Source organism: Rutilus rutilus (genome assembly GCF_951802725.1).
Source record: "Rutilus rutilus genome assembly, chromosome: 14".
Classification (NCBI taxonomy): domain Eukaryota; kingdom Metazoa; phylum Chordata; class Actinopteri; order Cypriniformes; family Leuciscidae; genus Rutilus; species Rutilus rutilus.
Genome location: NC_140219.1, coordinates 27,368 through 45,059, shown reverse-complemented (window position 1 = coordinate 45,059; position 17,692 = coordinate 27,368). Strand labels below are relative to the sequence as shown.

The 17,692-nt window shown below is 41.4% G+C and overlaps 1 protein-coding gene across 1 annotated transcript in view; it reads left to right on the top strand.

Annotated features, from left to right (window-relative positions):
• Positions 1–17,425, top strand: part of gpc2 (glypican 2) — a 29,909-nt gene extending 12,484 nt beyond the window's left edge. The window contains exons 7-11 of the mRNA XM_084429556.1: positions 12,102–12,232; positions 12,960–13,106; positions 13,187–13,323; positions 13,402–13,574; positions 15,470–17,425. Of these exons, the coding sequence (XP_084285682.1) occupies positions 12,102–12,232; positions 12,960–13,106; positions 13,187–13,323; positions 13,402–13,574; positions 15,470–15,753 (872 nt within the window). The 3' untranslated portion in view covers positions 15,754–17,425. The remainder of the gene's footprint in view (positions 1–12,101; positions 12,233–12,959; positions 13,107–13,186; positions 13,324–13,401; positions 13,575–15,469) is intronic.
• The last annotated feature ends 267 nt before the right edge of the window (positions 17,426–17,692 follow it).

Below are 17,692 nucleotides of genomic sequence, written 5' to 3'. Positions count from 1 at the left end.
CTTCAAAGTTCGTTTTGCACATGTGGACGGTCATGAGGCGCCCCTGTCAGCCGATTGGTCAAGAAAATCTGAGCATGTGACATCATCGGTAGTTCCCCACGTTTATTCAACAAAATAATAGTCCTATGGCTCTGCGTACCGCATATTAAACTGTTCAGGGCAGGTTCTGGGCTTACTTATGTGCAACTTAACGCGTTTCAGAGAAATATTTATATATCAGAAATATTAAATATTAATCTGCACCCAGACGGTTTTATTAGCCTAAATCTGGTGCTGCGTTAGACAGCGCAGCGGGTGAAGCAATGTTCAGTCAAGCATATACGCAGCAGTCATAACTCTTCTTTTAGACAATACGCTCAGTTTTGGACAAGGGGTGGTTATTGCAAATACTGTAATGCAAAACTGCTGATGGTGGTGGGTACCGCGATGATGGTAAATAAAATTGTACTGTAACTGTAGCCGCGAGAGTGAGACAGGGAGATGATTGACAGGACGATAGCGTAACGATTATTTGTTTAATATAAGTGAGTTTGTCTTTGAAAACAACAACAAAACGGTGAAATAACAGTGTGATCACAAAACTGAGCGTTCGTTTTAAAGGGAAAATTTCCAAATATATTTTATTTATTTGTTAGCCTATGCTGTTGTTATTCCGTCTTAATCGTTTTGTTAATTCAAGTTTAATACTATGCAGGAGTTTTTTTTTTTATTGTAGCCTACTATTTTATTGTTGTTGTGTTTTCATTAAAAAATAACAATGAACCGCATTCGTTTGAAAGGTTAATCCATAGGTCTTTCATTTACTTGTGTTATCTCATCCGTCTTATTCGCTTTGTTAATAACGAATAGGCTAATGTTAATTAAAATTGTTCAAAGAGTGGAGGAAGATGTTGTCAAACATTAGAAAAATCTAAAATAAGCGCTATATGCTGAACGTACCCTTGTGCACTGTTCGATTAGGCTACTTACGGAGCGGGTCAAATTGACAAATTGGTCAAATTGTTTTTTAACCATTTTTAAAACCGTTTTCTTTTTATAAACAGTAGGCTATAGGCCTACTGACTTTTTTTGCATATTTTTTTTTACGTTTTAATTTTTTCTTATACATTTTATGCCTATAACATCATAACTGAACAATTAAATGTAGCTGTATAATGAAAATAATGTTTACTTTTCCTAAGTTAACTTTCCCTTTAGTTTCCTATAGACATAGTTCCCTAGTTTCCCTAGTTTCATTCATTTTCTGTATCTTCAACAACATTTTCCTCAATCTCTGAAGCATCCTCTAACTCAGAAACATCTTCTTATCAGTATCATCAAAACCTGTGAAATTACTTATTTAAATGTCAATCTTTGGGAGCTCATTTTTCCTGCTGTCTATGCCAAAGTCTTGTGCCACACTAAGCAAAATTGTGGGAAAGCTCATTATTCACTCATATGGGAGTGAGAAACAAAACATAACAAAAACATACATCAAATAAATGTTTTTTTATTTATTTATTGGCTCTGTAAAGCTGCCTTTGAAAATCATAAAAGGTTAAAAGCTAGGTATTTCAGATATCTTGAATATAGAAATGAGAGCTTATTTGTTATCAAGCATGTTATCATCAGCAACTTTGCATGCATGATCATGATGATAAATGAAAAAAAGTCACAAAATACCAACAAACAAAGGTTTAATATTATTGAAACAATAAATGATGGCTCATTTTTACCATCTGTGGCTGACAAAATATTTTGTCAATAAGTGGAATAAGGCTAATTTTAGCTTCATAAGGTTGTAAAAAAAAAAATATATATATATATATAACCAAGCAATTTTATTATTTTGGGTCAGTAGCCTACAGTTGCATTAGAGCGTTAAAATGTTTGGGTCAAATTGACCCGTGAACATCAGGAACGTAACCTACTATAGCCTAGTAATTTTGTTTGTATAGGCTATGTCAAAACACATCAGCATGTTGAAACTTTGCATGTTCGTCATGATAAATGAGAAAAAGTCACAAAATATCAAGAAAAAACCATAGGTTAACCAGTATTTCCACCAACTAGAAAGGGTTCTTTCACACCTGCTTCTGAATCGCACTAGAGTTCGTTTTCCCCCTTGGTGCGGTTCGTTTGGGCAGGTGTGAATGCAGCAATCGCACTCGGGTGCGCGCACCAAAAGCGGACCAAACAATACGCTTTCAAACGAACTCAGGAGCGGTTCGTTTGTGGTGAGAAAGTGATCCGACCTCGAACAGACCCAACTGCCAAAGAACCGCGCATTTTTGGACTAAACCAGCTGCCCGCACGTTAATTCTGACAATCGAATTGCAGAAATATGTTCAAGGCCAACGAGTGATGTGGATGTTGTCACGTGACTACATTTTGGTTCGTTTCATCAACTGATTCGGACCAGAGCAATCAGTGTGGTGTGAAAAGGAACCAAAACGCCTGAAAAATGCTACAAAGTATAATTTTCTCCCTTGGTCCGGAATGAACGGAACTACAGATGTGAAAGCACCCTAAACGGTTCAAATTGACCCGCAACATAAGGGTTAGGGGTGCTGAGGGGGGACCTCTGGCGTGGAGTCCGGAAGAAAAAAAAATATGGGTGGTAATAAAAATCAAGTTTAAACAAACTCGTGTTGTGTTTTGATATGCATACATATTACGTGTGTTTGTGGTTGTATTTTACGCTGTAGGCGTAGACAATTACACTGGGTCACCAACATAGCCCAGCACAGTTTTAACTCCCGCATCCGCATAGTATTAAACTTGTAGCATAAAACAACAGCAATATAGGCTAACAAATAAATAAAATATATTTGGAAATTTCCCTTTAAAACGAACGCTCAGTTTTGTGACCACACTGTTATTTCACCGTTTTGTTGTTGTTTTCAAAGACAAACTCACTTTTATATTAAACAAATAAATATTTCTTTACTAACAAAATCTTGTGCTTTTTCCTCCGCTATCGTCCTGTCAATCATCTCCCTGTCTCACTCTCGCGGCTACAGTTACAGTACAATTGTATTTACCATCATCGCGGTACCCACCACCATCAGCAGTTTTGCATTACAGTATTTGCAATAACCACCCCATCCAACCCTAACCCTAACCCTAACCATCCAAAACTGAGCGTATTGTCTAAAAGAAGAGTTATGACTGCTGCATATTATGCTACACTTCACTGAACATTGTGCTTCACCCGCTGCGCTGTCTAGCGCAGCAACACACAGATTAACTCCGCACAGCTAATAAAACCGTCTGGGTGCAGATTAATTAATATTTCTGATATATAAATATTTCTCTGAAACGCGTTAAGTTGCACATAAGTAAGCCCAGGACCTGCCCTGAACAGTTTAATATGCGGTACGCAGAGCCATAGGACTATTATTTTGTTGAATAAACCTGGGGAACTACCGATGATGTCACATGGTCAGATTTTCTTGACCAATCGGCTGACAGGGGCGCCTCATGACCGTCCACATGTGCAAAACGAATTTTGAAGTCATTCATTCGTTTTTTGCCTGTGAACTAAAAAACGAAAAATCAAGCCGAAATCTCGCTTTTTCGTTTTTTGGAAAAAACGAAAAAACGAATAAAGGCGCCGTTTCTCGTTTCTGTTTATTTCATTTCAAATAGGAAATTAAATGGACGGAAGATACCCTGATTGCTTGGTCCGTGTACGTTTTGATAGTTTGTTTTTTCGTTTGAAACACAAAACAAAATAACGAGAAACCACCTGTTTTTCGTTTGTCGTTTCAAACCAAAAACATAGAAACGGTAAAAAAAGAGCCCTTCTCCCGTTTTTGGTTCTGAATCCAAAAACGAAAAATTACAAAACCAAAATCAAATAACGGTCCGATTTTGGTTTTTTGAAATTCCTTTTTCCATTTTTCCGTTTGAAGATCTACATTGAAATATAGACAGGTTGGCCACGTGACCCGGAAGTAATAGTAAATATGGCCTATCAAAATAAAAGCCAAGCTTTTAGAACGGTCATAATATTCAGCGCTAATGTTATACCAGAGTAACGTTAAAGGAAGAAAAATCAATTAATAAATAGCCTTATATAAACCGGACCGGAATAAATATGTTAGCAACAGTAGTTTATTACAGCTATTTAATATCCAGACATCACCAGTCACGTTTAATGAGCGCATTGTTTGGCTCAATTTGTGTGTGCAGAGTTGTTACTGTTAGCGCTATATTATATAATTAAATGTATTTAATGTGGTTTCCACCGTAATGGATAACTGTTCCCCCTTTCTACCAGCAGGTAGCAGTATTTAAATGACTGATTAACACTGTATAACGTGAGCGAGGTAACAGCGTGTCCTTGGGCTTTTTGAAAATAGATATGATGCGTTAGGATAAAATTATATTTGAGGACCAACACAAGTTTTACGAGGGTGTCAATCGAATGGCAAAGACGAGATAGGGACGGATATTATTAGGCCTACGCATGACGTCACGTGGGAATTCACGTTGACAAGTATTCATTCAATCGCTGTCAGATCGCTGTCCATTACGGTGGAAACCACATTAAATATAAATTTAATTATATAATATAGCGCTAATAGTAACAACTCTGCACACACAATAAGTTCTTAGGTTAACCTATATTACCAACTGTATTGAGTCAAACAATGCGCTCATTAAACGCGACTGGTGATGTCTGGATAGGCACGATATTAAATAGCTGTAATAAACTACTGTTGCTAACTACTTTATGTTTGCAAAATATCGAACAAGTACCCCTAGCTTTATCTACAATATCTAAATTCTCAAAAGTATCAGGATTAAACGTTAAAAAATGTGAAATTCTGCCCCTTAAAGACAGCAGCCAATCTGAAATATGTAATATCTCGCTCAAAAACACTATAACTTATCTTGGTATTAAAATATCGAGAAATCCTAGAGAAACTCTGGACCTATATGCTCCCGGTGACTCAGACCATCAAAACCAAATTTAATTGTTGGTCTGCCAGAGATCTATCCATATATGGCAGAGTTCTGTTAAGTAAGGCAGAAGGGATGTCAAGAGCAGCTTATGTTTTCTCATCTCTAGATGTTCCAAAATCCACTTGTTCCCAATTTGATAAAATTCTCTTCAAATTTATATGGAAGAATAAGCCTGACAAGGTTAAAAGGTCTGTTCTCTCAAACCCTCTGGCTGAAGGTGGTCTGAATGTACTGACATTTACTTCATTTAACCAAATTATAAAAATCAACTGGATTAAAAGGTTCCTCAAGTGTCCAAATAGTATGTGGAATATTATTCCAAACAGCTTATTTGAAACTATTGGTGGTCTTAACTTTCTATTGATATGTCCTTTTTCGGTAGGAAAACTCCCCGTGAAATTAAGCAATTTTCATAAACAAACCTTGTTATGTTGGAATCTTATCTTTAAACACAATTTCTCCCCTCACAACTGTATTCTTTGGAACAATGCATATATACTACACAAAAACAAAACACTCTTTCTGAATAATTGGTTTATGAGTAATCTGAATACAGTAAACAATCTGCTAAATACAAAAAATGAATTTTATTCTTATGAGCACTTCGTGGAAAAATATGGTATTGATACATCTCAAGAAGAATTCGAAATGGTGATTGAGTCTATTCCTGTTAGTCTTGTTTCTTTAGCACAGAGCATACAGACAGATACTTCTCTATCTGTAACAGTCGTTCTCCTGCTATTTCTGGCATACCACTTACAGATAAGAGATGTAACAATACTTTTATTAGAAACATACTTGATCCTACCAGTACTCCTGTAAACACCGATGGACTTTACTGGTCAAGAAACTATGGAACATGATCTTCCTGCTACCTCATCAGTATATTATTGTAAATAAAATCAAAGAAGTTTTATTCAAAATTGTTCACAGGTATTACCCTTCAAAAGCAAACATCTGTACTTTTTTTCCAACTGTGAGTAACATTTGTACTTTCTGTGGCTGTGAAGGAGAAACCATTGAGCATGTTTTTGTTGATTGTCCCCTTGTAGCTTCCTTTTGGTCCCATTTACAAAGATTTATTTCCCAAAAGATAAAAAAGAATATTTCTCTAAGCAAATTTGAAATACTTCTTATAGTCACTGAGCCATATTTATCAGCCAATGAAAAATATGTAATTAACTTAATTATTTTAGCTAAATATTATCTGCACAAAATGATTTGGCAAAGAAGCAAACCCTCCTTTTACAATTTCAAAATTACAGACCTTAAAAAATATTGGGACAGCATTGAAAATTAAAAAAAAAAAGAACAACAAATTAAACAAAACAAATTATTTCATTATTTTAACTTTAATGCATAAGCAGACCCCTAAGTGTTTTTCATTTATGTTTCTATGTGTTTTGTTATTTTATTTCTATTTTATTTCTTTATTTCTTTATTTTTAATTTTTTCACCTTGTTAAGATCAGATATATGAAGTTGTATATTGATTCAATTTCGTATACGTGTTAAAATTGTAATTTGACAAAATGTTAATAAAATTTGTAAAAAAATAAAATAAAATAAACTACTGTTGCTAACATATTTATTCCGGTCCAGGTTTATATAAGGCTATTTATTAATTGATTTTTCTTCTTCTAACGTTACTCTGGTATAACGTTAGCGCTGAATAGTATGACCGTTCTAAAAGCTTGGCTTTTATTTTGATAGGCCATATTTACTATTACTTCCGGGTCACGTGGCCAACCTGTCTATATTTCAATGTAGATCTTCAAACGGAAAAATGGAAAAAGGAATTTCAAAAAAACAAAATCGGACCGTTATTTGATTTTGGTTTTGTCATTTTTCGTTTTTGGATTCAGAACCAAAAACGGGAGAACGGCTCTTTTTTTTACCGTTTCTTTGTTTTTGGTTTGAAACGACAAACGAAAAACAGGTGGTTTCTCATTATTTTGTTTTGTGTTTCAAATGAAAAAACAAACTATCAAAACGTACACGGACCTTGCTTACTCCTGTCAGGTCCGTTTTGATAGTTTGGTTTCCTATTTGAAATGAAATAAGCAGAAACGAGAAAACGGCCCCTTTATTTGTTTTTTCGTTTTTTAAAAAAAAAACTAAAAAACGAGATTTCGGCTTGATTTTTAGTTTTTTAGTTCACAGGCAAAAAACGATTTTTTTTTTTTTTTTTTTTTTTTTTGCAAAAAACAAATAAATGACTTCAAAATTCGTTTTCCACACGTGGGCGGCCTGACACGCCCCCTTCCGCCGATTGGTCAAGCAAATCTGAGCATGTGACGTCATCAGTTGTCGCTCAGGTCAGGTCTGTTCAACAAAATAATAGTCCTCTACTATGGCTACAGATTCTTAAACTGTACAGGGCAGGTCCTATTGGGCTTTCTTCTGTGCAACTTTACACGTTTCACAGAAATCTTTACATCAGAAATATTAATTAGGCCCTATTAGTCTGCCACCAGCCTGTTTTATTTAGCTGTGCGGAGTTAAACTGTGTGGTGAAGCTGCGCTTGACAGCGCCGAGCGGGAGAGGCTCACTGACCAATGTTCAGATCAGCAGTCAGAACTTTTCTTTTAGACGCTCCGTTTTGCCACGGGATGGTGATTGCAAATACTGTAATGCCAATCGGCTGAGGGTGGGTACCGTACGATGATGGTGAAATACATTTTTACTGAAACTGTAATCATAGCCGCGACCCGCGAGAATGAGACAGATGATTGACAGGATGATAGCGGAGGCAATTAAAAGCGCAAGATAACTTCTGTTAACAAAAACATAAATTAAAAAGTGTTTAATATAAGTGACTTTGTCTTTGTTTTATTGTTTTTGTTGTTTTTAATCAAATAATTGTGAACCACAAACTGAGCCTTCGTTTTAAAGGGCAATTTCCAAATATATTTTATTTAGGCTATTTGTAAAAAAAAAAAAAAAAAAAAAAAACGTTTTTTTGCCTGTGACCTAAAACACTAAAAATCAAGCCGAAATCTCGTTTTTTAGTTTTTTTGAAAAAAACGAAACAACGAATAAAGGGGCCGTTTTCTCGTTTCTGCTTGTTTCATTCCAAAAAGGAAAACAAACTATCAAAACGGACCTGACAGGAGTAAGTTGAGTTGACAAAGACAAAAGTTGAGTCATGTGGGCAATCAATCACATAGACATAGACAGTTAATAGACACATAGACATGGAAGAAGACAGAGGGAAACGACGCATAGCATAGACATGGAAGACGACACATAGTAACGACAGAATGAAAAAACACATGACACATGCAGCATTGACACGCAAGACGACACAGTCAAACGACAAGGACAGATGACAGGAGTAAGTTGAGTGGACAAAGACAAAAGTTGAGTCATGTGGGCAATCACGAAAGTGAACAGACACATATACATGGAAGACAACACATAGCATAGACAGACAGACATGGACATAAAAGGTGAACAGACACATAGACATGGAAGACGACACATAGCATAGACAGACAGACATGGACATAAACAGTGAACACACACATAGACATGGAAGACGACACACAGCATAGACAGACAGCATGTCGACATAATTTCGGCACCAATGGAACCCCATAGGAAAATAATGCAACAAAGTTTGTTTCCAGAAGAAAAAAGCGTCACAGTCCAGCTTAAGTAAGTTCAGTGATGTTTTATTTTTGTTGTAAAAAAGTTATTATTTAGTTCATTTATATATATATATATATATATATATATATATATATATATATATAGACGCTCTTTGAAGAGTTTGTTGAGGATCAGTTGCCGATGGCTGTTGTGTCGATGAAAGCCTTACCGGGGAGAGTCTAGTTGACAGAATCTCTGCTGACACTTCAATGATGCGTTGTGGTCGTGTCTAGGTGCAGGTCGTCCATCTGATCTGGACACGGCCTGGATCCGGCTGACTACATCATGTGTTGTGGTCGTGTCTAGGTGCAGGTCGTCCATCTGATCTGGACACGGCCTGGATCCGGCTGACTACATCATGTGTTCTGGTCGTGTCTAGGTGCAGGTCCTCCATCTGATCTGGATACGGCACGGATCCGGCTGACTACATCATGTGTTGTGCTCGTGTCTAGGCGCAGGTCCTGCATCTGATCTGGATATGGCCTGGATCCGGCTGACTACGTCATGTGTTGTGCTCGTGTCTAGGCGCAGGTCCTCCATCTGATCTGGATATGGCCTGGATCCGGCTGACTACATCATGCGGTGTGGTCGTGTCTAGGCGCTGGTCCTCCATCTGATCTGGATACGGCCCGGATCCGGCTGACTACATCATGTGTTGTGCTCGTGTCTAGGCGCAGGTCCTCCATCTGATCTGGATACGGCCCGGATCCGGCTGACTACATCATGTGTTGTGGTCGTGTCTAGGCGCTGGTCCTCCATCTGATCTGGATACGGCACGGATCCGGCTGACTACATCATGTGTTGTGGTCGTGTCTAGGCGCAGGTCCTCCATCTGATCTGGATACGGCACGGATCCGGCTGACTACATCATGTGTTGTGGTCGTGTCTAGGTGCAGGTCCTCCATCTGATCTGGATACGGCACGGATCCGGCTGACTACATCATGTGTTGTGCTCGTGTCTAGGCGCAGGTCCTCAATCTGATCTGGATACGGCACGGATCCGGCTCACTACATCATGTGTTGTGGTCGTGTCTAGGCGCAGGTCCTCCATCTGATCTGGATACGGCACGGATCCGGCTGACTACATCATGTGTTGTGCTCGTGTCTAGGCGCAGGTCCTCAATCTGATCTGGATACGGCACGGATCCGGCTGACTACATCATGTGTTGTGGTCGTGTCTAGGCGCAGGTCCTCCATCTGATCTGGATACGGCACAGATTCGGCTGACTACATCATGTGTTGTGGTCGTGTCTAGGCGCAGGTCCACCATCTGATCTGGATACGGTCTGGATCCGGCTGACTACGTCATGTGTTGTGGTCGTGTCTAGGTGCAGGTCCACCATCTGATCTGGATACGGTCTGGATCCGGCTGACTACGTCATGTGTTGTGGTCGTGTCTAGGCGCAGGTCCACCACCTGATCTGGATACTGTCCGGATCCGGCTGACTACATCATGTGTTGTGGTCGTGTCTAGGTGCAGGTCCTCCATCTGATCTGGATACGGCCCAGATCCGGCTGACTACATCATGTGTTGTGGTCGTGTCTAGGTGCAGGTCGTCCATCTGATCTGGACACGGCCCGGATCCGGCTGACTACATCATGTGTTGTGGTCGTGTCTAGGTGCAGGTCGTCCATCTGATCTGGACACGGTCTGAATCCGGCTGACTACATCATGTGTTGTGGTCGTGTCTAGGCGCTGGTCCTCCATCTGATCTGGATACGGCACGGATCCGGCTGACTACATCATGTGTTCTGGTCGTGTCTAGGTGCAGGTCCTGCATCTGATCTGGATATGGCCTGGATCCGGCTGACTACGTCATGTGTTGTGGTCGTGTCTAGGCGCAGGTCCTCCATCTGATCTGGATACGGCCCGGATCCGGCTGACTACATCATGTGTTGTGGTCGTGTCTAGGCGCAGGTCCTCCATCTGATCTGGATACGGCACAGATTCGGCTGACTACATCATGTGTTGTGGTCGTGTCTAGGCGCAGGTCCACCATCTGATCTGGATACGGTCTGGATCCGGCTGACTACATCATGTGTTGTGGTCGTGTCTAGGTGCAGGTCCACCATCTGATCTGGATACGGTCTGGATCCGGCTGACTACATCATGTGTTGTGGTCGTGTCTAGGCGCAGGTCCTCCATCTGATCTGGATACGGCCCGGATCCGGCTGACTACATCATGTGTTGTGGTCGTGTCTAGGTGCAGGTCCACCATCTGATCTGGATACGGTCTGGATCCGGCTGACTACGTCATGTGTTGTGGTCGTGTCTAGGCGCAGGTCCACCACCTGATCTGGATACGGCACGGATCCGGCTGACTACATCATGTGTTCTGGTCGTGTCTAGGTGCAGGTCCTGCATCTGATCTGGATATGGCCTGGATCCGGCTGACTACATCATGTGTTGTGGTCGTGTCTAGGCGCAGGTCCTCCATCTGATCTGGATACGGCCCGGATCCGGCTGACTACATCATGTGTTGTGCTCGTGTCTAGGCGCAGGTCCTCCATCTGATCTGGATACGGCACGGATCCGGCTGACTACATCATGTGTTGTGGTCGTGTCTAGGCGCAGGTCCACCATCTGATCTGGATACGGTCTGGATCCGGCTGACTACATCATGTGTTGTGGTCGTGTCTAGGTGCAGGTCCACCATCTGATCTGGATACGGCACAGATTCGGCTGACTACATCATGTGTTGTGGTCGTGTCTAGGCGCAGGTCCACCATCTGATCTGGATACGGTCTGGATCCGGCTGACTACATCATGTGTTGTGGTCGTGTCTAGGTGCAGGTCCACCATCTGATCTGGATACGGCACAGATTCGGCTGACTACATCATGTGTTGTGGTCGTGTCTAGGTGCAGGTCCACCATCTGATCTGGATACGGCACAGATTCGGCTGACTACATCATGTGTTGTGGTCGTGTCTAGGTGCAGGTCCACCATCTGATCTGGATACGGTCTGGATCCGGCTGACTACATCATGTGTTGTGGTCGTGTCTAGGTGCAGGTCCACCATCTGATCTGGATACGGTCTGGATCCGGCTGACTACGTCATGTGTTGTGGTCGTGTCTAGGCGCAGGTCCACCACCTGATCTGGATACGGCCCAGATCCGGCTGATTAGAGTAAACCTCTGAATAAACAGAGAGACTAACATTAGCGTAGATTCCATTCTTCTTGTGATGTAATGAGTACATCAAATTGTCCATCCAATAAAAGTGTGCAACTTTTTTCCAGCTTCAAAAATGTATATAAAGATATGGTCAAATGATGGAGGGGACTTTATAATGATGAACAGATTTCATTTAGGTATCGATCAGCACATATCAAATATGGTAAACAAGGAAGCTCAAACCTCATCAAAGTGTGTGTGTTTCAGGATAATGCTGATGTGTGTGTGTCAGGATAACGCTGATGTGTGTGTGTGTGTGTCAGGATAACGCTGATATGTGTGTGTGTGTGTGTGTGTTTGTGTGTGCTAACCTGCAGACGCTCTGATGCTGCTAGTGCAGAAGCTTGGTGGGCCGTTTCACTTCGAGCTGGCCACGGACTCCATCGCAGTGACGGTTTCTGAAGGCATCATGTTCATGCAGGAGAACAGCTTCAGCGTCTCTGCAAAGGTACAACATGCAGAAACCAGCAGTCACACACACATCACACACTTGTCCTGTCAGCAGCAGTATTAAACATGAAAATCACTGTCAGTAGTATGTTTCTATCACCCTGTTTTTATTTTGAAGTATCGCATCAGAAATAAATAAATATGGAATAAATTGCTGAATAAGTTCTGACGTAGCGATCATTAAACCCACGTGGGTAATCGGCTGTTTCCGTGGAGACGCTGCGGGTGGACGATGTATGTAAGCCTGTACGCTTTAAACTCGTTCTCACTTAAGAGATTTCCGTTGCAAGCTCGCAAATACGTGACGGCTCATGAAAGTACATTTGTTTTGCTTAATTTTATTAAACTGATATATCCTGAAGAAAGCCTGCAGTATTTTTATTGACATAATTAAAACAATCTTAACATTGACAAAGCATTGGTAACACACAGGCTACTCATTTTCATAAATACACACAGTAAAATAAAAATATATAAAATTATATGAAAACTATGTCTATAATAATATGAAAGAAATGTTTAATAGGTTGTGATAGATACATTGACTGTTTGTTTTCATAGCCTTCAGATCACATTTTGTTGGGATGATGATGACAAAAGAAATCCGGCTTTTTATCTGATTAATTGTAGAGATAATCGACCAATGAAATAATGGTTATTTCAGCTGGATTGTGTGTGTTACATGAATGCATTGAGCTCATCTAATGTGATTGTGTTTGTTTCAGGTCTTTCAGGGCTGTGGGATTCCTCGGCCGGCTCCTGCCAGGAGCAAACGCTCATCGAGAGCGAGAGACAATGGCAAGCCGGCCTTCAGAAGCTACAGCTCTGTGGAGAAGCCCACCACCGCATCGGGAACCAACCTGGACCGGCTGGTGAGGCGCTGAGAGAACATCTCCAGAACCAGAGCCACTGAACTGTGTGTTTGACCTGATCCCTGATCGTGTGTGTGCAGGTGGAGGAGCTGCAGGAGCGTCTGCGGCCCATGAGGGGATTCTGGGTAACGCTGCCTCACACCATCTGTAATGATGAACACATGTCCGCAGATGTCACCAACGAGGATCGCTGCTGGAACGGACAGACGCGCGGCCGGTGAGAGAGCGAATCCTGAACCTCAGCTGAAGAGTGTGTGACGAGTAACGTTTACATAAGTGTGTGTGTGTTCTGCAGATACCTGCCGCCTGTTACCGCTGACGGTCTGGTGAATCAGATTAATAACCCAGAGTTGGAGGTGGATGTTGCTCGGCCAGACGTCAAAACGCGACGGTTGATCATGGAGCTGCGAGTGGCTGTGAACAGACTGAGACTCGCTCAGGCCGGACGAGACGCAGAGTTCATCGACAGTGAGTGTCTCTGTGCTTTTATGATGTCGTAACACACACAACACGACTGACAACTAGGGCTGCATGATTAATCGCAATTTCCATGTAATCGCACTTAAATCGAGATGGCTTATCGTGATTTTGAAATCGCAAAGTCTGTGATTATTTTGTATGCGCAGCTTGTCATTGATGATCGGCTCAGTAAACGCTGCTCACTCTGAAAGCACTGAGTTTGAGTCGCTTATAACGTGCATTTGAAAAAGCAACACGCGTCAAACATCTTTCCAAACATGAGAAGGATTTATGAACCTCTTGTCCAACAAAAGACAACATTTAATAACATGCTTTTACTCCAAACTCACTTCATAAAGACAGCTGAGCTCCTCCTTCTGTGAGATGATGAGCTTCTGACACAGAATAAGGCCCTGATCACACCTAACACGTTTTTCAGGTTCGAAAAACGCTGTGTTTTTTATGTTGCTAGGCAACCACCGAAACAGCTGTCCTGTCAGTCAAGTAAATGTCAAATCAGCCTTTTATTAACTTTATTTACTTTGTTAACATTGTGGTAGTTACGGTTCGTGAAGTCGTTAAGCTCCTGGTAACCCGTGAGAGCACCACAAGTTTATCCTCCATCATCGCACTCTCCGGGCGTTCAAGCAACTAGCTTTCATCACTACAACGGAAGGCCCGCCTCTCCATTCATTCGATTGGACAGTTGAATTAGATGAGATCTGTGGGGACGTCACAATCGTACTGCATTGTGGGACATATAGGTGCCTGAAGTGTACATATGAAGTAGACTCGCTCCCTCGGTCAAAATCGAGGGAACGAGGGTCTGTCCATATAAACTGAAATGGCAGCAGGGATTCCCCCGAGGGGAAGTGCTTAGGGAAGTTCGCATGTGCATGTCTAAAAGTGGACTGGAACGCAGCCCAGTTTATATGGACAGACCCTCGTTCCCTCGATTTTGACCGAGGGAGCGAGTCTACTTCATATGTACACTTCAGGCACCTATATGTCCCACAATGCAGTATGATTGTGACGTCACCACAGATCTCGTCTAATCACCACCACAACAGACAACTCTATGATATATTAATTCAAATTTGTTTATTTATTTAAAACAACCCGAATACACCTATAAACATTTGGATGCTGCATTAAACAAATTCTTAAAGGAAATTTTTTTTAATAATAAATCAACTCCACAGCTGATTCCAAGTGATCAAGGGCTTAGGACGTTCCAGTTCAGCCCGCCGCAGTTTCCGCCAGTAGTGGGCGCTCGTGCAACGTAAGCAATGACGTACATCCGAGTGAACGAGACGGAGGGAAGTTAGCGAGTGAAGGGCATGACAATTTTGGACTGGAACGCAGCACTGGTGTTCAGATGGAGTGTGTGTGAGAGCGCCCTCTGGTGTTCAGATGGAGTGTGTGTGAGAGCGCCCTCTGGTGTTCAGACGGAGTGTGTGTGAGAGCGCCCTCTGGTGTTCAGACGGAGTGTGTGTGAGAGCGCCCTCTGGTGTTCAGACGGAGTGTGTGTGAGAGCGCCCTCTGGTGTTCAGACGGAGTGTTTACTACTGATCAGCCACTGCACTGACAAACTGCGCATAAATTAATTGCAGCCTTTGCCAAATCGCATGCGGTTTCAATGCGATTAATTGTGCAGCCCTACAGACAACCGTGCGCTTGGTTTAACAACTCTAAGGGAAACAGGGTAAATGTTCTCATGCACTTTTTCTTCACTACTTTTTCTGAGGGTTGTAACACACAAATTCATCTTTATTTTTCTGTCATCTGTGAAGCTGCTTAGAGTCATTTATATTGTTAAAAGTGCTGTAGGCTGTAGGAACTAATGTAGACTGTGATATAAACACCAGAGTTCCCGCTGTGTTTGTGTGTGTGTGTGTGTGCAGGTGATGTGGAGGCCGGCAGCGGGTCTGGAGGCGCTGGTGAAGCGGGCGAACGGTTCAGTGATGACTGGGCTGGTTACGGCTCCTTCTCTCCGCCTCGTAACGCTCCGGCTGACAGGCTCCGCCCCCGAGACACGCCCCCTGCTGACAGGCTTCACCCCCGGGACACGCCCACCAATAAGAGGAACCGGCTGAATGGACGAAGCCGATCCGATGCTGGAAGACTCTCTCCTCCGCTCCTGTCTGTTCTTCTCCTCTTTACTGTCTGTTTTTTACTCGGCCTTTAATGAAGATCCGACTCTCAGCGGCCCACATGAGCACAAACACCAGCATCAGCAGATCAAACCGCAGGAGGACTGTTTTTACATTTGTCTATTTTTACAAAGCAATGCTGTGCATTCCGTAGTTCTTTCTGATTGGTTAGTAGTCTGTGGTCAGTTGATCTCAAAATGCTGAATTTGAAATCAAAATGTTTGGACCGATTTGATGTTCAACACCGTTCCTGTAATCATGAGGAATGTTAGTTTAATGCGTTGATATTTATTTCTGCCTATTACCATGGTTGTATAACATTGAATGTACTGTTGTAAACTGATTTTTATTTATTTATTTTATTATGTACAGTGTTTGTGTACTGTATCTGTATGTGTGACAAGTGATTTTTTTTTACAGCAAAAACCTCAAGGTTTTATGAATGAAACAGTGAAGGACAACAGACGGATGAACAGAAGGGTTAGAGGTAAAGAACAGGTAAATCTGTTGTTGTTGAACCTGGGAAGATTAGCTGTAGATTTATGCTAAAAGGAACGATTAAAGAAAACCTGTTTCTGACTTCTTCCAGAAGTGCTCTTTCGTTAATTATTTTTACCTGGAGTGATGTTGTTTTAGTCCAGCAGCGCAGCCGGGGTTAAGGCTCTGATTCGGATATTTTTGTGTATTTTTGTTTGTATTTTCACATTGGCCCACTGCCTGGACGCACAGGGAATGTAGTGATAAAAACAAGTTTCCTATTTTTAATCCTTGTTTCTTGTCCACTGGGAGATGTTGATGCTATGATTCTGATGTGTACAAAGTACCATCAATAGATCCTGTTGATGTTCCAAACAAATAACTGAATCAAAAATAATAATGCAATGTAACATAAAACAAAACAAAGAACTTTTAGGCCGCCTGCAGGTTTGCTGCAATCCTAGCTCCATATGCACGGTCAAAAGACTGTGTGCTCTTGCACCAGCGCCCCCTCCTGTCAGGCGTGGCCTATGCTTTATCCAACTTTCCCCTCTTACCTATAGAGGGCACACACTCTATAAACACAATTAACAATACACAACAAACTGATATTTAAATGAACAAATTTATGGCTCCTACACCCGGCTCCTTATTGAGCGTTTAAGCATCAATTACAATAAATAAATGTAAATGCAGTCAAATAAGTCTATACAAGAAAAATGAATACTCATTCTTTAATCTTTATTCAGTCGTCACTTCTATGGTTCAGATCTAATTTTCAGCATGTTCTAATAGCAGGCAAAGTTTGGTAATAGATCTTTCCAAGAAATCAGTCTTTGTCTTAAGTTGAAATAGTTCTTATGAGTTTAATAGACTTCGAATGTCCCTGCCAAAAAACACACGTGTCATTACATCATTTGTGCCGAGGAGCATTCAGTTACTGAACAGATCAGACACAGGCACATAGACATTTTATAATGTGTACTGTTGATTATTTAATTATTTATTGATTCATCTTAGCTATTGGACTGATGACTGCATGTTACCACCATTGCTGCGTCATTGGTGTTTCTGTTCTGTTTTCTGTATCCTCTATGTCTACAATGTTGTTGGATGTTTGGGGTGGTTTTTTATTTTTTATTGCTAGTTACTGTTATCTGTGCTAATGTTCAGTGTGGCTCCCTTGAGTGCAAAACAAATTCCCCTCTGGGCAATAAAGGTTTCATTCACTCACTGTTTTATCTAACAATAGATCTTTGTTTAAAAATAAAATATATTTATAAAATCTGTGAGGCAGTGATCCGCTCATGGCTGACCGTTGCTGTTGACAACTGAAACTGGACAGTGAATCTCTAGTTCACAGCAAGCTTTGCATAGTGCTGGTTTAGGATGGCTGGATCACTGGTTTGTTCTCGCTGTGATTTCATGTGAGTGACAGGTTGGCCCGTCCTTGTGATGCTGTGAGAAATACAGTACAGTGTGTTCGATGGATTGTAC